At 44.3% G+C, this 19851-nt stretch overlaps 1 protein-coding gene across 1 annotated transcript in view; it reads left to right on the plus strand.

Annotated features, from left to right (window-relative positions):
- Nucleotides 1-7641, plus strand: part of LOC108784964 (fibrinogen-like protein 1) — an 18810-nt gene extending 11169 nt beyond the window's left edge. The window contains exons 2-4 of the mRNA XM_018553919.1: nt 4429-4521; nt 5255-5379; nt 7045-7641. Coding sequence (XP_018409421.1) covers nt 4429-4521; nt 5255-5379; nt 7045-7641 — 815 coding nt within the window. The remainder of the gene's footprint in view (nt 1-4428; nt 4522-5254; nt 5380-7044) is intronic.
- Nucleotides 7642-19851: the final 12210 nt, after the last annotated feature.

Genomic DNA, 19851 nt, shown 5'->3' on the forward strand with positions numbered 1-19851 from the left:
CAACAGAAGCCCCGCCCCAACCTGTCCCCAAGCTAGTGTAAAGGAGGAAGGGAGGAGATAGGGAGGAGCCACCCTGTCCCTCACTTGCTCCTCACTGCTGACGGAGCGTCCATGACAGGTTACACAGCAGGGAGGATTTTCCTGCTGTGTAACCTGTTAGATGCCGATCTGAATGGAGAAAAAGCTGTCAGCTTCAGACATGAAGCTGACAGCTTTTTCCTCCATAATTCTAGGTGAGGCTCTGCCTCACCTGCCTCCCCTGACCGCATGTCCCTGGTCCACGCACAGCATCCAGTCCCCGGGTTGGACAGTCTGGATAATGGTTTGGAGAGATTCAATCTTGAACCACTGCAAATGAATTCCGGTTTCTCCCCCAAAAAAAGGAAGTACAACTTAATTACGTCCGCTCTCTTCTAGAACAATGTGCGGTGACCCCAGTCCCTTGTTCAGATAGATTCAGAGGGTTTTATTCCCCACTCTTCCTGGTAAGAACGAAGACGGTAATAGACCTCAAGAAGCTAAACAGGCATATTAATCTGCAGCGGTTCAAGATGGAATCTCTCCAAACCAATATCCAGGCCGTCCAACCCGGGGACTGGATGCTGTCCATGGACCTTCGGGACGCTTACCCAGGGCCGGATTTCCCACAAGGCCAACCAAGGCCCAGCCTCGGGGCAGCAGGGAGTAGAGGGGCAGCAGGGGTGTGGAATTCCTATCTCCTGATGCCAGGGACATGCAGCTCCGGGCACCGAGCGGGTAGTTGTCTTCTACATTTAGCCCTGCTTTGGTGAAGCAGAGCTAAATCTACAGCGGGGGAAGCCACTGCTTGTTTTGTATGGCGGGTAGGGGGGCGCATTGAGGAACCTGGCCTTGGGGCAGCAGGGAGAGTAAATCCGGCCCTGCGCTTACCTACACATCCCCATTGTTCCCTCTATTCAAAGGTATGCTGCCATGGATAGGCAACAGGAAAGGAAAATTACTGGTAAGTATGACACAATTTTCCTTTTTTTATTACCCGTTGATCCCGCCAGTGAATCTGTTATTTTTCCACTTCCTGTAACAGGCCAAGCTGTCCAGGCAATGTGACAGTTGCAGGGGTTGGGACAAACCATTTTGCATCTTCAGGCGCGCTTACTTATATATACTTTTTCATAATGTTTAAGCCTTTTTTCCAAAAGAAAAAAAACAGTTGTTGTAATTGCTTAAAATTGATAGCTGGAGCTAGACTTTAATTTGCTTAAAGTGACATTAAACCCTCAGATTTTTAAACATAAAACAATACTGTAATGTGCGCCTTACTGTAATCCATGGTAGTTTCCCTTCTCTTTGCTGCTCTTCCTTTTAAATCCTTATCTTTTCTCATGCTGGGCAGAACTTCTGTTTTGCAGCAGACTGCCTTGTCTCTGGAATGGATACATGGTGTCTGTGTGCAGGTTCACAACCTGAGCCAGCACTAAAGGAAGAGGCAGTCAGCTGCAAAGGGAAGTTCTCCCCAAGTATGAGAAGATATACGGATTTAAAAGGAAGAGCAGCAAAGAGAAGGGAAACTACCATGGATTGGTTTACCATTGGTTTATGTTAAAAAATCTGAGGGTTTATTGTCACTTTAAGTTGGAATTTAAGGGTAAAACATTCTTGAGACAGAAAATGTTTTTTATGAGGAAGAGACATACTATGTTTCTTCTGAAATAATGGATTCTTACCTTCGTCCTCGCAAACCTCTTAAACCATGTGCTGAGCTGCACATGTGCAGTTCATTGTACAATCCTGTCATTTGTTTGGTATTGGGATGAACGAACTTGCATGCGTGCGCACGGAAGTTACGTCATCCCAGCCAGGGCATTCAAAATAGCCAAAGATCACGAACATTGCATCAATGGAAGAGGGTGAACATAATTCCACTTTAAAGTCCCTACTGCTGTAAGAATACACAGCAGAATGAACAGCGTTGTCACCCTGTAAGAGGAAGTTAAAAAAAAATAAAGGACCTAATGGCAGGATCAAATAAAATTATGTTACAGAGCGAACTCAGAAAAAGAGAAGACTGTTGCATTAATGCCACTGACAGATTGCATTATATATTTATTTATTATTTATTACAGGTGTTTATATAGCGCCGAAAATTAACCTTAAAAATGAGAGAGGAAAAAAAAAAAGGGTGAATGTTCTGCAAGCCATTGAGGTGAAAAGCAGGAAAAAAAAATGAAACAAAAGGAGAATGGGCATTGTGCGGCTTGTTCAAAGTTTTCTCATCTTTGATGCTCTGACAAGCCCCTGTGTGGCGGTGACGTCCTCCAAAGTTGGACGAGTTTTGACACTGGCTTTCTGATGTGACCGCCATGTCTCCCAGCGCCTCTACTAAACAAAGAGAGCCATGGGGGGAGGGAGGTCCATATAAGATCCTTCTCTAGAAAATACAGAAAGAATATTCAGCTAATTGCAGATTTCTTTCAAAGGACCGTAAGAAGGCTATTAGCCCGAAACACTAAATAAAAGGAAAAGCAATGTTTTTGGTTTTGCTCTGTGATAATACACGGAAATTGCAGCTGATGGTTGAGGGTGGAAACAGCTAAATGAATACAATTTGCAGCATTTTATTTATAAATGAAACTTGTAAAACAGCAACTTTCTATTGTGGAATTATGGAATCCATCATGGCTTGCTGTGTGTAACCAACGGACAGCGTAGCAGCAGACTGATAAGCTCACTTCTCTATCATTCTGCTTCATTATTATTATTATTATACAGGATTTATATCGCGCCAACAGTTTGCGCAGCGCTTTACAATATAAGGAAGACATTACAATCACAATACAATTCAAGGCAAGATGGTAAGGAGGGCCCTGCCCCTGAGGGCTTACAATCTAAAAGAGGAGGGGGAAGTGATACATGAGGAGGTAGCTGTGTGGGGATGAATTGTTTGAGAACGTGATGGTTGAGTGGTTAGGTTGAGGTGGGATAGGCTTCACTGAAGAGATGAGTCTTAAGGGATCGCCTAAAGGCAGTCAGAGTGGGAGACAGACAAACAGGTTGGGGTAAAGAGTTCCATAGGATGGGAGAGACTCTAGTGAAGTCCTAGAGGCGAGCATGGGAGGAGTTGACAAGAGAGCTGGAAAGCAGGAGGTCTTGGGAGGAGCGGAGGGGGCGGTTAGGGTGATACTTTGAGACTAGGTTTGAGATATACCCGGGGGAAGAGTTGTGGATGGCTTTGTAAGTCATTGTTAATATTTTGAATTTTATCCTTTGGGCTATTGGAAGCCAGTGGAGGGATTGGCAGAGGGGGGTTGCAGACACTGAGCAGTTGGTTAGGTGAATGAGTCTAGCAGCGGCATTCATGATAGACTGAAGGGGGGATATTCTCCTCCTATCAGCGTGTTCCTTGTTAGCACACATTGCCAGCTTAACTCACTGGCACATTGTGCTGCTTCTTCTTCCTTCAGTCTAATACCAGGTCAAAATCAAAGAATTTAGGCAGAACTCCAATAGTATTTCTTTTTTTTTTTTATCGCGTTCTGTACATGAGTGATAAGTGAATGAATGGTGGCAATCCTAGGGCTTCATCACTGCTGTGATGATGCCGAATACCACAGTCAGCGCACTTTTTCTGGCACCGTGACTGAGAGTTCTGGCTCTTGTACAGTGTAGGGATTGTGTCATTTACTCTCCCTTCGTCCATTCACAAAACACCTTGTATTCTGTTCATTGGCGCAAGGCCATATGTGAATGGTCAAAGAAAGATCCTGTCATTTAACACCCCTTGTCCATTTGCGGAAACGTCTTGGACCCATGAACAGAATACAAGGCATTTGTGAATGGACGAGGGGAGAGGAAAGGGATGGTAAATGTCATGATCCCTTCACTATATGAGGCCCACATTTCTCAGTCTTAGCACCAGAAGAAAAGCACTGACTGTAGTATTCAGCATTATTGAAGGGTCCAAAAGGCTCTTTCAGCATGAGGGCTTCACAACGATTGGCAGGGGGCTTAGACTGCTGCGGTAGACAACTGATCTTCACTAGTGGAAGAGGTGCTGTGTAGGGTATGGGCATGGACAGGTGGGGTGGGAGCAATTGGAAGGTTTAGTTTGTCCTAAGGTAGGCTTTATAGGAAATCTATCATGATTATAGGTCAAATTTATTTATTTCGTTTAATACCCTTTTAATCTGTGGACAGGAAGTGTATAACTGGCAGGATCAGTAGGTGAAAATAAAGGGCAAAAAAAAACGAATGCAGTCACCACGAGAAGAGGAATATTCTTTTTTTCAGCTTTGGCAGACTTCCAGTTAAAATCTTCCTTAACCCACCAACTCCAAGTTGTAGTCAAAAGTATCATGGCATCGTCTTCATGTAGAAATAAGCGTTTCCTTTGTTCTGTGTCTCGATAACCCAGTTATATTATGTCCTTCTTTTTTGCCTTTACTCAACTAGTCTTTGTTGTAGAAGGTCGAAGACTGAAGGCCCTTGAAACAAAAGAAGAACCGCCACTGACTCTGAAGAGTGCAGGAAACGTGGTATCTCAAGGTGAGCCAAAAAGGCAAGTTGTTATAGAATGGTGGGCGTCCAATGTGTACTCAAGATGGTTCTAGTGGGATAGTGTCATGTGTTGATGTAATGTTGCTGGACCTTATCAAAGTGGCGCTGGTCACTACCATGGTACAGTTGTGGTGCTCCTTAGCACAGTGGAGAACTTAAGAGAAACATGTTTCCCATTTTCCATCAGTAATGAAGTGCTGGGACTGAGTAGATGTCATGGACACTAGAGAATGATGCTGCAGAACAAAGATAGTAGGCCCTGGCAAAAAAAGTGGTGGCTTGACATTTATTAACATGCTAAGGGCCTCTAGTACAGTAGTGATGGCTCCATGCGGAAACGAGGTAGACAGCAGTACAGAGCTGTTGGCTTCTACTGGAAAGGTGGCAGTCTCTAGTACAGTGCTAAAAGTCTCTAGTACAAAGTGGCAGGGTATAATACAGTTGTGATGACCCCTATCAGAAAGGTATTGAGCCACCCATAGACCTACTGGGGTAGTCATATGGTCCCAGGGCTCCATAAAAAGCTGGTCCACAAGGAGCTTCTTGTAGATATCACACCTTATCTCTAGCTGAGGGTACATGGCATGCACAAGCGCGTATTGTAATGTTATTTTCTTAGCCAAGAATTGATATATTTGGTGTTGTCCATAATGCAGGTTTAGGTTTTTCTCCTAAATCAATGTACTGGGTAAGTTAATTGTTTCTCTCTGGTCTCCTTTAGTAGTTGAATCTTCAGAGCGATCAGAGAGGCTGTTTCCAAGAGACTGTGCAGATATCTACAAACAGGGGATCAGAGATAATGGAATTTACACTATCCAGCCCATTGCAATGCGACAGCCGTTTGAGGTATTGTAAGTTTCCTATATCTGTTGTAAATTACTATCATGATTGTTTGGATATAAACTTGTCCCCAGTCATTCTCCTTCCCTTAGTTTCCTAAAAAAACTTTTTCATCCTTGAAAAGAAGAGTAAGAGTTGCATTTCCAATGAGCTTCTTTTATTTCTCAAGGACTGCAGCAGAAAATTCTGCTCCCCAATTTTCCCAGTCCTTTGTATCCTCCGTGTCATAGTCTCCCCTATTCTGCTGCATTCAATCCCATACAGGTGTGTGGACCTGGATGTCCAAATACAGTTTTCTTGGTATTGGAGTCCCCAAGAGTTAAATCAAATCCCAGATTATCTGGCAGAGTATGTTCCTAGTAAATCTGACAACCAAGGTGGATTATTTTTAACACCGCCATAAATCAAAACAATTTTTATTACTAATTAAATTAAATGAATAATAGTGGCCAGAAAAGGAATATGACTAAGAATTCCCTTTACATTTTGGTTGGTGGGAAGAATTCCCCACAGTTAAATGAATGTGGCACTCTTCCCACTATCCAACAATATAATGAGTATTCTTCCTCCCAAAGAGCATCGATGGACAGGGCAGATACCTCACATTGGTGATGAGCAAAATGAAGCATGTCCTTTACACTGGTAGTCAGTGAAAGAATGGATGCCCCTTACATTTGTGGGGGTCAATGGAAATTAACCTAACACTAGTGGACAGTGGGAGGAATGCCCCTTATACTAGTGGTCATTAGGAAGGATTCCACATTCTTCCCACTGACCCCAAATTAAGGACTCTCAATTCTGCTTACATTAGTGGTCAGCGGAAGGCAGGAAGCCCCTTTGCCTTAGTAGTCAGTGAGAATAATGCAGAATTGTTCTTCAGACCACCAATATAAGGGGATTCTTCCTTACCTTGGCCAGCAAAGTAAAGCTCAATTCTTACATTAGTGGTCAGTGGGATAATGCCGCTTCCATGGCAAAGGCAGCTGCTGATAAAATTGTTGGTGTCAGTGGTGGCACTGCCTGAGACTTACCTGAAAAGAGGAGCCTTCTCTTCCATGTGAAGCGGTGCTACAGGCTCTTCCAAGCGACATCAGCACTAGGACTATGAAAATACTGCTGGGCAGGATATCAATCCACCCAACAGTGCCTGAGCTCAGATGTCAGGGCACCCTAGCAGTGCATGATCCTGGGATGATGGCCATTACATTGGTCTGCTGTGGGATCACAGCATTTAAAACCAGCCTAAAACAACTCTGAATGTAATTTTGAAAGACTATGATTTCCCATGAGTGATAGATGGCTCCCTGTGTCAGTTTCATTATTTTAGTAGTGTACTATAAGGTTGGGGAGGGAAAAAGTGGAAATAGGGTATCAAACCACTCGTCCTTCACCCAAACATTACTTTCCACTTGACTGTTGTATAGGCATACATAAAAATAAGAAGGAAGAGGAGGGAATTATTTGCCTGTCCAAATCATTGAGTCCTTTTGTAGGCACTCTCCACCTCTACAACATTGGAAATAGTCCTATTATGACATATTGAATCTGTATTACAAACCTCTCTTCCTTTATCGGATTATTAATGGCCTGCCTGCGAAGGTTTCATTTTATGTACTTCTATGCCTATGTTCAAGTTCTTGGCTAAGGATGTGTGCTTCTGGTTGCTTTTAGGTTTACTGTGACATGGTGACAGATGGAGGAGGCTGGACGGTGTTTCATCGAAGACAGGATGGCACGGTAGACTTCAACCGTACATGGCAGGAGTACAAGCAAGGTTTTGGCAGCCTCCAAGCTGAGCATTGGCTCGGCAATGAACACCTACACAGCCTAACAAGATCCGGCCAGCACACCCTTCGCATAGAGCTAGAGGACTGGTATGGCGTGAAACGACATGCGGTCTATAGAAAATTCAAAGTCGCCAATGAACAAAACAAGTACCGGCTCACCGCCAGGGAATACAGTGGGAATGCCGGAAATGCTCTCAGCTACAGCCGCAACTACAACCATGATCACAAGCATTTCACAACGTACGACAGTGACAATGACAACTATACATCAGGAAACTGTGGGTTGTATTATGGTTCCGGCTGGTGGTTCGACACCTGCCTGGCAGCCAATCTAAACGGGAAGTATCACAAGGGGCGGTACACCGGCGTGACCAGCGGAATCTACTGGGGCACTTGGTACATTCTGACAGATAAGAGGACGAATCAGAAATACTCGTTCAAGAAAGCCGAAATGAAAACGAGGATAGTGAACTCGACTTGACAGTTTTCTTTTCCAGGACTCAGAAATACATTCTCATTTATGAAATTGTAGTGATATATGTATTTTTTATTAATGCAGACAAAAAAAACTCTTAAAAGAATTAAAGGGCAACGACACAAAACATTTTCATGTACATCACTTTTATGGCATAGGACTTTAAAAACACTGTAACGGTTTATATTGATTTTTAAATAAATAATAAAAATATGATCATGTCGTAGTCTTCTTAAACCTGATGAAAATGCGGAGAATTATTTAGTTATTTGTTTTAAAGTGACACAAAACTCAGGAGTTAAATCTTAAAAATACATTCAAATACCTTAACTATTACCAAAAATGTATCTTATTTGTGTATCACTCGGCTGTAGATCCTCAAATCATCTCTGAATTGGTGCGGACATTGTCTTTCCTTCTGGAGGGGGCTACTTGTGTTCCCCATGGTCCCTGTGTGTGTTGTAAAGTAGTCACCGCTCCAAGCTCGCTCCTGTGATGGACTACAATCTCAATACTAATCAGTTAACTAAACATGAGATTGTACTGCGTCATGGGAGTGAGTTTGGAGCGATGACTGCTTTACAACACACACAGGGACCATGGGGAACAAAAGTACTCCCCCTCCAGAAGGAAGGACAGTGTCAGCACCAATTCAGAGATGATTTGAGGATCTACAGCCGAGTGATACACAGATAAGATAAATTTTTGTTAATTGTTCAGGTACTTGAATGTATTTTTAAGATTTAACTCCTGATTTTAGTGTCACTTTCAGTGTGTGTCACATTGTTCTTGTTCCTAAATTCTTAGATCTTGTAGAAGGGAACACCAGAGTCTCCTCAAGCACATAATTAAAGGGTCAATACACCCAGAACTGATATATTGGTTTTGTGTGGCTGTTGGCAGCCAGCTTTCCCAAGTGGTGAGATATCCTTCCCAAAATTCCAAATTCTAACCAACTGTTGTGCCCAATATGTAGAGAAATGATGGCGTACCTTTCCCAGATTAACCCTACGTAAAAAAGAATGAGCAAATAACCAACCGTAAGACAGTGACACCATTAATATTGCTGTGCTGGAGACAGGATCTACAGTCAGGGAGTCTCAGTGGTGGACTCTCCTAGATATACAAAAAGTCAGTGAGCAATTCAACCCATAGACACCCATCGACAATTGTAGTATCAGCAATGAGCAGAGTTTGCCTGTAAAGTATCCCTCCACCCAAAACGTATCTGCTATTGACCTTTAACCTGGGACAGTGTGCTAATGCCTCCTCAGAAGCAGTGAGGTTGAATAGGAGATGTGTACTTTGTGTGAATGGACTGGTGGGGCTCGTGGAGGTGGTTGGGTCAGATCTCTGCATCTGTGGGTATTGCAATGCACACCTATCCTCTTCCATACAAGCTAATACCCCTGTACATAGCAGGCTCCCTCCAGTGCCATAACTTACCATTTGCCCTTTCGTCTGCTCACCCCATCTGTACTACTCCCCCTGAAAAGACTTTATGCAAATATCACACTTTCTGAAAGTTTCCAACAGCTCATCCTAACACTGGAAACCTGCTGACAGAAGGGAAGAGTGACAACTTCATCAGTGTGCTGCTGTGACTTCATTGTTTCAAAAAGTTGGGTGTATGTCTTTGACCAAACTGCATTGCTTGGCTGCACATTGGAAAACTCAGGTCACGGGTCTGGGTATACTTTTCTGACAGTGGTTCCTGGATCACAAGATTGGCTTACCAGAATTACAGTTCCTTTGGCAGGAAAGACCACTCATATTATTATTATTATTATACAGGATTTATATAGCGCCAACAGATTGCGCAGCGCTTTACAATATAAGAAAGGCATTACAATCACAATAATACAATTCAAGACAAGATGGTAAGGAGGGCCCTGCCCCTGAGGGCTTGCAATCTACGTGTATGTATTTCAATGGTGTATTGAACTGCTCTCCTAAGTTCAGCGTGAAAACATCCCAGCCTGAAAAATCAAATCTCGCCTGGGCACCTTGATACGCATCGCATAGTTTCAGCGCACAACGCACTCCCACATTTGCCGCCCGGGGAATACAGTGTTTAAAATTAGATTCCGTCAGATCAAAGAGCAGATTATTATCACATAAAGGGTCCCCCAGCCCTCCGCCCTCTGGCGGGCTATATTTAGGTTATAAGGGGGGCATTACCGCTTTATTGGCCATGGTGAGATCAAGGCCGTAAAGGCAGCTGGATAGACAAGACTTTAATGTGATAAAAATGGAACATCCTTCTTTAATCGCAGGTTCTTAAATTGGTTCGCGGAACCCGATGCATATCTGTGAAGTTCGCCTGTTTGGTCTCGCGCCAGAAATAGATGCAGATGGAGGAAGAAGATGGTGGGGGATTGTTATCTCTTCAGGTTGATTCACGTAATTTACAGATATGGTACTTAAAAACTCTTAAAAGCATTCAAAGCAAGATTTGGTTTCATAGCTGGAGGGGCGGCGGGATGCGGCATGCACAGATACAATGGCGGGGCTGTGAGGATAGGACGCTATGGTGTGTAAGGCTTTTGCAGAAAGAGGACACCGGTGCAGAAAGGACTTTTTGTCAATTAATTTTTTTAAGGTGTCAAGAGCATGCCATTAAAGCTGAACTACATGCAGACAGCTAAATGCACAGATGAAATATACATATACGAGAGTTGTTTTTCCTGCCAAAGGATTTGTACTGTTATCAATTCAGGCCTGAGGTTTACACAGCTTTGCCACATAGCACAGCCCTGATCTATTTTTTCTCTGCAGCCAGCCTGTGACTGTACAGTGAAAGAGGAAGCAATAGAATGGCGTGCTCATCTCTCTGTCACCCCGCTCTCTCTTCCTATCTGCTCGTTGCACTGCATTAGACCTGTGTTGTGTACCTTGATGGGAGCCTGAGATGACAACTTGTTAATTGACAAGGGTTACCTCTCTTGCTGCTCCATTCCAAGGACCCCTGAAAAGTGGAACAGGCATTGCAGAACAGGGAGTGGCATGAGTGCCAGCTGATGGCGCAGTCACTGAAGATGCTGGGATCAGTAGTTCAGACATATCCCAGGCAGGAAGTGAGTGAAGAATGCCGATTTTTGGACAGCAGACAAGACATAGTTGGGTGACAGGCCGGGTCTATAACTTGCGGGCAGTGAAGTACAAGGCAGCAGACAGAAGAGTAGTCAAGAACAAGCCATGGTGGAAGGATACAGAACAACAATCGGAAGAACAAGGAAAGCCGGATCTACTAACAGGAGATGCAGGGTAGCAGGGAACAGCTGAAGGTCACTCAGCATGGAGACTAGTATGTCAGAGCCTTAACTAGCCTGTACAGTGGCCCGGGCTTGTAATAAGTGCGTGCACACGTCTGCGCGCACACCAAGGAATGCACTTACAGATGCACACAGACCTGGGCAGAGGCACGCGGCTGTGCAAAACTCTATGTGCACCTATAGTGGTAGGAACATAAGACATTTACCTCCTTTGGGGAAAGGGTCGGACATAACTGGTTCTGTAAAGGCCGTAAAGTGTTAAAGAATGTATTGGTTGAACATTTTGACTTAGTAGTTTGCACCCTTGACCTGCAGAGCTGCTGTGTTGGGTTCAGTCCTTGCCAAGGCTGAGCGTATGGTGCTCTGGTTACTTTGACAATCTGAAAATATGCTGCTAGATTAATGGGTTTCCACCTAAAATCAGACTGAACCTGTACCTACTGTATTTGATAGTAGTAGGTTCATGGTTTCCACCTAAAATTAGGCTGACCATGTACCTACATGACAATGGTAGGAACATGAGATATTTGCCTCCCTCTGGGACAGAGTTGGATATAATTGGTTCTGTGTAGGTTGTAAAGTGTTATAGAAGTTATTGGTTGAACATGTTGTCTTAGTAGCTCACACCCTTGACTTGCAGTGCTGGGGTGTTGGGTTACATTCTTGCCAAGGTGGAGTTTATGGTGCTCTGGTTACCTTTAACAATCTGAAAACATGCTGGTAAGTTCATGGGTTCCCACCTTAAATAAGACTGACCCTGTACCTATATAATAGTGGTAGGTTCGTGGATTCCCACCTAAAATTGGTTCTGTGTAGGTTGTAAAATGTTGTAGAAGTTATTGGTTGAACATGTTGTCTTAGTAGCTCGCAGTGCTAGGGTGTTGGGTTCAATTCTTGCCAAGGTGGAGTTTATGGTGCTCTGGTTACCTTTGACAACCTGAAAATATACTGGTAGGTTCATGGGTTCCCACTTAAAATTAGACTGATCCTGTACCTAATCCATAGTGGTAAGTTCATGGGTTCCCACCTAAAATCAAACTGACCCTGTACCTATTTGATAGTGGTAGGTTCATGGGTTCCCACCTAAAATCAGACTGACCGTGTACCTAATTAAAAGTGGAAAGTTCATGGGTTCCCACCTAAAATCACACTGACCCTGTAACTATTTGATAGTGGTAGGTTCATGGGTTCCCACCTAAAATCACACTGACCCTGTACCTATTTGATAGTAGCAGGTTCTTGGGTTCCCACCTAAAATTAGACCGACTGTACACCTATATTGCAGTGGTGGGAATATGAAACATTTACCTCCTTCGGGGACAGCGTCGTGCATAATTGGTTCTGTTTAGGCTGTAAAGTGTTATAGAATGTATTCCCTCTTCATGAATATACACACACTTGGTGTTTTTCGTTGACAAATACACCCGGAAGGGTTAATTTAACTAGCAGCAGCCTAATCTAGGCACCCAAACCAGCAGACAGGCTGTATCTAATTATAGGAGGGAAGATAATCATGAACTTCAAAGCCAGTTCCCGACCTACAGAAAATTGTGGAGAGTTTTTGTGATCACTTCCCCGAAAAAAAAAAGTTTCTTGTGTCACCTGAAACGTCAGCAAGGTGAGATGGGGGGTGGGGGCTTTGAACTGCTCCCTACGCCAGGTCCAAATTACCCCAGCCTGTGATTTCAGCCCCGCGGCACAGAACACTTTGAAGAGGGATAGAATAATTAGCACATTGCGGAGAGGCCTCTGGACGACAAATTACAGCCTTCTCAGACACAGGACGGACGCAGACAAGTCAACTGAAAGATGAGCAATTAGAGGCTTTGGCCAGGCCCGGCCACAGTTTGGATGCGTAGGAAACCAAAGCGGATTTTACTCATTAACGCCAAACAATAATAAGAAACATTTTTAAAGGCATCTCTGTTTTTATTTCTGTTTTTTTTTTTTTGGCACCCGGGACAAATCCACTATAAAGATCAGCAGAACAGAGTCCAACCGAGGTAGATTTCCAGTTATGTACTTGTTTTTAGGCTCGTAAGAATTTGAAGATGCCATATTAGCACAGCAACGTGGATGCCAAGAAAGGCGTTTATAAACAGACACATATGAAACACATACTCCGCATGGCTGCGTGGCCGCCAATTAAAAGTGTTGCTGCAAGATATGGAAAGTTGTACGCCAAATCCACCCCAATCCACATAGGAATAAGAGGTTGTGTGTCCTCCTTTCCCCTCAGCTAGGAAACAATAGCTTGTGGTGATTAAGCAGAAACATGACATTGTAAAGGGATACGTTTTAACTATTCAGGGAAATAATAATAATGTCCATAGGTCGCCAATGGCAGTTGGATGTTCGGCACAAACGTATATCTGGAAGAGTTCTCTTTGGCCACGTTCAGGCATTAAAGCTGCACTCCAAGCACACAGCTAAATACAAAGTTTAAGTACATATTTTTTGGATTGTATTACCAGGTATCATGCAGCCCTTCCAGGCAGCATAGTCAAGTTTGCGAGCCAACTTTTCCCTATTGCAAATAACCAATACAGATTGGTCACCAGTCTGCCCCTAGACCAGGGGTTGGCAACTCCAGCCCCCCAGCTGTGCTTTAACTTCAAATCCCAAGGAGTGAGCGAAGCCAGCCTAGGACAGGAAGTGTGTTTTTTGTAGGAGTGAGCATAGCCAACCTAGGACAGGAAGTGTGTTTTTTGTAGGAGTAAATGCAGCCACCCTAGGACAGGAAGTGTGTTTTCATGGAAGGAGGGAGTGTGGCCACCCTAGGACAGGAAGTGTTTTTTGGTGGAAGGAGTGAGCGTGGCCACCCTAGGACAGGAAGTGTGTTTTCGTGGAAGGAGTGAGTGTGGCCACCCTAGAACAGGAAGTGTGTTTTTTATAGAAGGAGTGAGTGTGGCCACCCTAGGACAGGAAGTGTGTTTTTGTAGAATGAGTGAGCGTAGCCACCCTAGGAAAGGAAGTATGTTTTTTGTAGGAGTGAGTGCAGCCACCCTAGGACAGGAAGTGTGTTTTTTTGTAGGAGTGAGTGCAGCCACCCTAGGACAGGAAGTTTGTTTTCGTGGAAGGAATGAGCTTAGCCACCCTAGGACAGGAAGTGTGTTCTTGTGGAAGGAGTGAGTGTGGCCACCCTAAGACAGGAAGTGTGTTCTCGTGGAAGGAGTGAGTGTGGCCACCCTAGGACAGGACGTGTGTTTTCATGGAAGGAGTGAGTGTAGCCACCCTAGGACAGGAAGTGTATTTTTGTGGGATCACCACCTAAAAATAAAGGGGAATAAACTTGAAAAAAAGAAAACTAATGCAGCCATCACATCTAACATGTGGTGAGCTACAATGAATAGAATGTTTAGTTTTATGGGATTAGATACTCTTTAAGACCACATCTAAATGAATCGTGTGACATTGTATCAATGTAGAAGGTTCTCGGCACAGATCTGGGCACAGCATGCATCGCAGCATTTATTTCGCGCCTGTTCTTATTCTTACTCTCACTCATTTACACAAATCCTAGCTGAAGTGATTTAAACAGCGGAGCATTTTATGAGCTGGTGACAAGCTGATTTTAACAATGATCTCTAAATTAAAAAAGAAAAAAAAAACTTTTTTGGCTTTGCTCCCATCTCTGCCAGATATTATTTTAGGAACAGAGGAAAGCTGGCTCAGCAGCTGCAATGTTTAGACATGTCTAGTAAACGCATCTACAGGCAGACAGCGTGCTGCGTATGATCCCAGCGGCATGTCCCAACATTGTCTGCTGCCAGGGTGGAAGGGGGCTCAACCTCGGTGGCAAGCGACGACCTCTTGGTGGGCTAGAGAATTAGCAGGCTATTCTAGAGCTATCAGGGGGGAGAGGCGGCTTTCCTGACAAAGCCGGGTTATTAACCAGAGCCGGAGGATGAATGGGGCGCAGCGGGGTGCTGACAAATCTGTCAGGGGCAGCACTGAGATGTGTTTTGTGTGTGTTTTACCAACTGCTGTTCCTGTTCCCCTGCCAAATGTTTAGAGAGCCGCTGCGGGCCTTCATCTCCAGTGTGGCCTACCATCAGCTGTCTGTCAACAGTGTTGCGGCAAAAGGTTGTTCTGTTCGGCTTTCCCATCACTGCAAGGACAATACAGATATACTGTATATATACAACGATCAGACATAACATTCTGACCAATGACTTTTTCATTTTTTTAAATTAATTTTTATTTATTAATTAATTTTTTATTAAATATTTTTATTTTTGCAGTGCAGAAAGAGCCTTCTTGCCCAAATCTCTTAGTTCTAACTCAACCAGAAGTCAGGCAGTTGAAGAACTCAATAAGTTGGAACTTTCGATAGAAGACCGGCATCTCAGTCCAGGAAGTAGATGGTGACCCTAGATGATGCCTGAACAAAGATGGTGCTGTCCTGGAAAGGAATGCTTTTGAAGGCATTGTCAGGGGGTGTATTGTGATCTCAATGGGAGGTAATAAATGACTGTGTTCCACTTACACATTACTTAGCATGCATGGACCTAACATGTAAAATCACTGCAGTGGTTTTTAAGGTGGGAGGATATTTTCCCAGGGTGACACCTGTCCGTCTGACGCCTCTGCAGAGAATGGAACCAGATCAGCAGATTACACAACCATAAAACAGAAGCAGAGGATTCCGGAGCGGCCACTTTGCGCTGAGCATACAAACCATAAAGATTGTATTGACACGGAGCGGAGTTCTGGGAAACATGTATGTGACCTGTATGGGGTTTATAAGTCGCCTTTGTGATGGGCCATTGTGAGAGCTCCTGCCCACCGGGACCTGGACAAACATTGAGAGCGCACACACAAGGTTGTTTGCCGTGCACTTGTCATGGAGGCAGCGACATGTGTGCACAGAAAGGTATGCGGGTCTTCACTACCTGGACAAGCTGTTCAAATGCTGCAAGAACTGGAAGGAATGTACTGAGAGCCTCCCGGGGGCACTACCAGCATTTATCAGCTCCCTTCATAAAACTGCATCGGAAATTAACATTTTTGGAGAGATGCATGGGCTGCCATTGCTGGGCACTCCTTCGGAAAGAGCTGGGCACTCCTTATCTTGCTGGCGTCAGGACTTGAAGCAAGCATGCAGCAAGTGAAGTCAGGCCAAAGTCTAAATTCCTGATCCACATACTTAAAGGAGAATTATGAGGCGAGTGATTTTCACTCAGCCTCAAATTCTGAGCCGACCTGTGACAATGAAACTGTCACAGGTGGGCTCAGTAGATCGGGAAGTGAGCAATACCTGCGCTCGCTCACTACTCGATCTATCCATGCAGAGAGCCCTGACTGTCACTCACGGCTCCCTGCAGGGATTCCCCTCCCCCCCTTCCCTGTCCGATCCTCCAGCGCTGACTGGAGGAACGGATAGGGAAGGGGGCGGGTACAGCTGGCTCTGCCTCTAGATAGGCAGAGCCAGCTGTCACTCACGCAGCTGGGTGGATTCAGACAGAATTGTCGGGATCCGTTCCGCCTGCGGCCTCTCAGTATATAGAGAGTTGTAGCTCGCGGTATACTGAGCTTTGGGTGACGGGAGGGCGCTAGTTTGTGTTCTCCCGTTACCCTAAGGAGAACTATGGGGAAAAGCTCTGACCCCATAGTTCTCCTTTAAAGTGTATCTAAAACCAAGAACACAAATTTAAGGCCCTAGGGTGACAACGCTCCCCAGCGTTTCCCCTTTTAGAGCGTTTATGACCCAGCAGCACAATCCATCCAGCTATAAGCAGTGCTCTTTCTCCTCACTTACTACTGTCATTTGTTTTTTCATTCTGAACGGTAGCCACGGACACATTGTGCGTATTGGAGGACTGGAGATACATCAGGGGTCCATAAAGAGAACCTGTCATCTCCAAATGCTGTCACATAGGAGCTTGTTATTATAAATTTAAAAAAAAGAAAATATTTTTTTTTTAAAACCAACCTTGCCATCTGATTTGAATGAACATATGCGCGCGTAGGGAATATAGGATTATGTAAAGGGGAAGCAGGGGAAGTTCCAACTAAAAAAAAAAAATGTAAAAAAATAAACAGTGCGCTGCGCTGGGATCTGCGGATCAGCAATCAGCCCTGTCCCTGGAAACACACACACAAGCAGCTGTGCATAGTAGTGGAGCTGCTGGTGTGAATGCAGTCTAAATGGCAGACCGCAGTGGGTACACGGACTGAGGAACCACTCTGTTCGGAATGCGATTTGGACCTCACCCCGAAGAAAATGTTACTCACCGGAACTCCTTGCCCATGGCCACCAATCAACATCTCTCTTCAGTTTGCTCAGGTAAGATTTGAAAATGAGAGCGAGAAGCTGATTGGCTGCAGTGCAAATCTTCCAGATTTTGATAAAGTCCCTTCTCAGTATATTCATTTTTAAATCTGGATCTCACCCTGAAGGAGAGGGATAATCCCCCCCAATACAGGGTTTTGGGTTCAGTGATTTATTGAAATTATCAACACAAATCCAGGGGTCAGTGTGATCAGCATTGTGATTTTTGTTTATAGATCATGCATGTTTGTGATCACATGTTCATATTAATAAACTTGCGCCGTTATAATTGCGCGTTTGGTTTTCCTTTGTCTTGGGAGTCTTTTGGTTTATATTTGAATGTCCTGAATCCATGGCTAGCATGCCCTAGTGCAAGAACTTTCCCCTCTATAGAACTTGATCACTATACTGATTATTTTTTTTGGTCACCAAATACAAGCTGTGTAGTTCTGTTATACAGCACCATCTAATGGAGAAGATGTCTGTCACACAGCACCACTCAATGGAGAGAACGTCAGGCAGATGGCACCATCTGGTGGACAGGACGGCTTACTTACTAACGGCCGTGTGCAATGAAAGCATTCAAATCAACTCTGTTATTTTTTTTGTTTGAAACAATTGAGGTTTTATGTTCATAATATAATTAAATATATAAAAGTTATGCTACAACAGTATCAGCCTCTCTCTATCAGGGTTCTGTGGAGTTCCTCCAGAGGTTGCTAGGGGTATATTGAGAAGAGAGTGCCGATAGATTGACCTCTTGCCTAATTGAGCCATCAACTTCTACACCAAGCCGCCAACCTCAGGGGGTCACTGCCACACCAAGCCGCCAACCTCAGGGGATCACTACTATACCAGAGATGCGTGGAACAGCGGAGTTTCTCCAGAGGTTGCTGGCGTTTCCTTGAGAAGACAGTGCCGATTGGCGGCTCGGTTAGGCAAGATGTCCATCTATCGGCACTGTCTTCAAGGAAACGCCAGCAACCTCTGGAGAAATTCCGGTGTAGAATTAACTCCCTGTGGTTGGCGAATTCTGGTTCACAGCTTTTTACCAGCGGAATCCCTAAGGATATATGGATGGCACCACAGAGAACCTGCCGCTTCCCTCATCATTTTAAACATTTTCTCTGGTAAGCCAGTTACTCACTTTTCCTGCACCGTCAACTACTCCATTCCTTCGTCTGAGCCCTCCGACTTAGTGACTAAGTGTGCCCACACACCTTACGATAATGGTATGATAATCACGGGAAATCCGACGATCGTACGATTATCGTAAGGTATGTGGAAGCCCTGCGACCTCTACTACTGTACGGTCGCACGACTTTTTAACATGCGAACATGTTCGAAAACCCGCCGAGCATCGTACGATGTTCGGCGGGTGTGTGGCATGTTAAGATAAAACCCGGATGACAGTCTCATTGTCACAGGTCGGCTAGAACTATGAGGAGTGAAAAGCACTCACCTCATAGTTCTCCTTTAATTTAAACATGTTCACACTGGAAGTGAGGAGATTAAGGGGAGACATGATTTTGATGTACAAAATGTTTAATGGTATCAGCAATAAACTTTTTACAGTAAACTCCGTAACAAAGACTAGAGGGCACCACCTAAGACTGGTGGAGAAAAGATTTAACCACAAGGGGCGTAGGGGATTCTTTTCAGTTAGAGCGGTTAAAGTCTGGAACTTGCTGCCACAAGAAGTGGTATCAGCTGAGAGTGTTGAATCATTTAAAAAGCATTTAGATACCTTCCTCAGAGACCGCAACATACAGGGGTGCAGGTACACTTATACAAATGCACAATCACACACATACACGCAAAAGGTTGAACTTGATGGACCTGTGTCTTTATTCAACCTCAAATACTATGTAATCATTTGCTGCTTCCAAAACAGTGGGTGAACTTTCACAGGGGAATGTAGTGGCAAGGTGCTCCGCAAAGTCTGTGGGAACCTGTTACTTTGCCCAAAATGACATATGCACTTTGATCTCACGTCTGTCCTATTATAATCACTTCCATCACCAGGTTATAGCGCCGTCATTCCACTTGGTCACCATTTGACTTTTATACCTTTCCAGCGCGTAAAAGAAAAAGATCACAAAAAAAGAGATAAGAGTCACGACATCCACAATCCCTTCTTTATTTCTTTTGGTCACACAAACAAACAAAAATCCTGACATTAGGATCTTTAGAGAGTTTTCCCAACAGGCATAAATGTTTTAAAAAAAAAATATGTACCCCCTGCTGGGCCTTCATGTAGAAAAACACCAAACACGCTCTTTGCAGCGGAGTGGCACCCCCGCTTTCATGATAACACAAAAATAGTTGCGAACTGAATGTGGAACATATTGGAGCTGAAACTTCAGCATTAGAATTCTAACCTTGAGAAACTGGATAGAAAAAAATAGTCTCCTCTCAAGTCCCCACCCCCTCCCACCACCCCATTGACCCTTATCCCAAACCCACCAGAAATTATCCCAATCCCCCGGAGGTAATTCTAGACACGCACCTCTTGCGAACGTCATTCACAGCCAAATTGTTACAGAAGGAAGCGACAACAAAGATGTATGTGAACAAATTTAACGTCCATCAGCCAATCAAAAGCCGACTTCACATGGAAACCAAAACAAAGGCCGTTCCCCAGCCTGACTGTTGTGCGTACTGTAG

The sequence above is a fragment of the Nanorana parkeri genome, unplaced genomic scaffold (assembly GCF_000935625.1).
Source record: "Nanorana parkeri isolate BGI_ZX_2015 unplaced genomic scaffold, ASM93562v1 scaffold135, whole genome shotgun sequence".
NCBI classification, from domain to species: Eukaryota; Metazoa; Chordata; class Amphibia; order Anura; family Dicroglossidae; genus Nanorana; species Nanorana parkeri.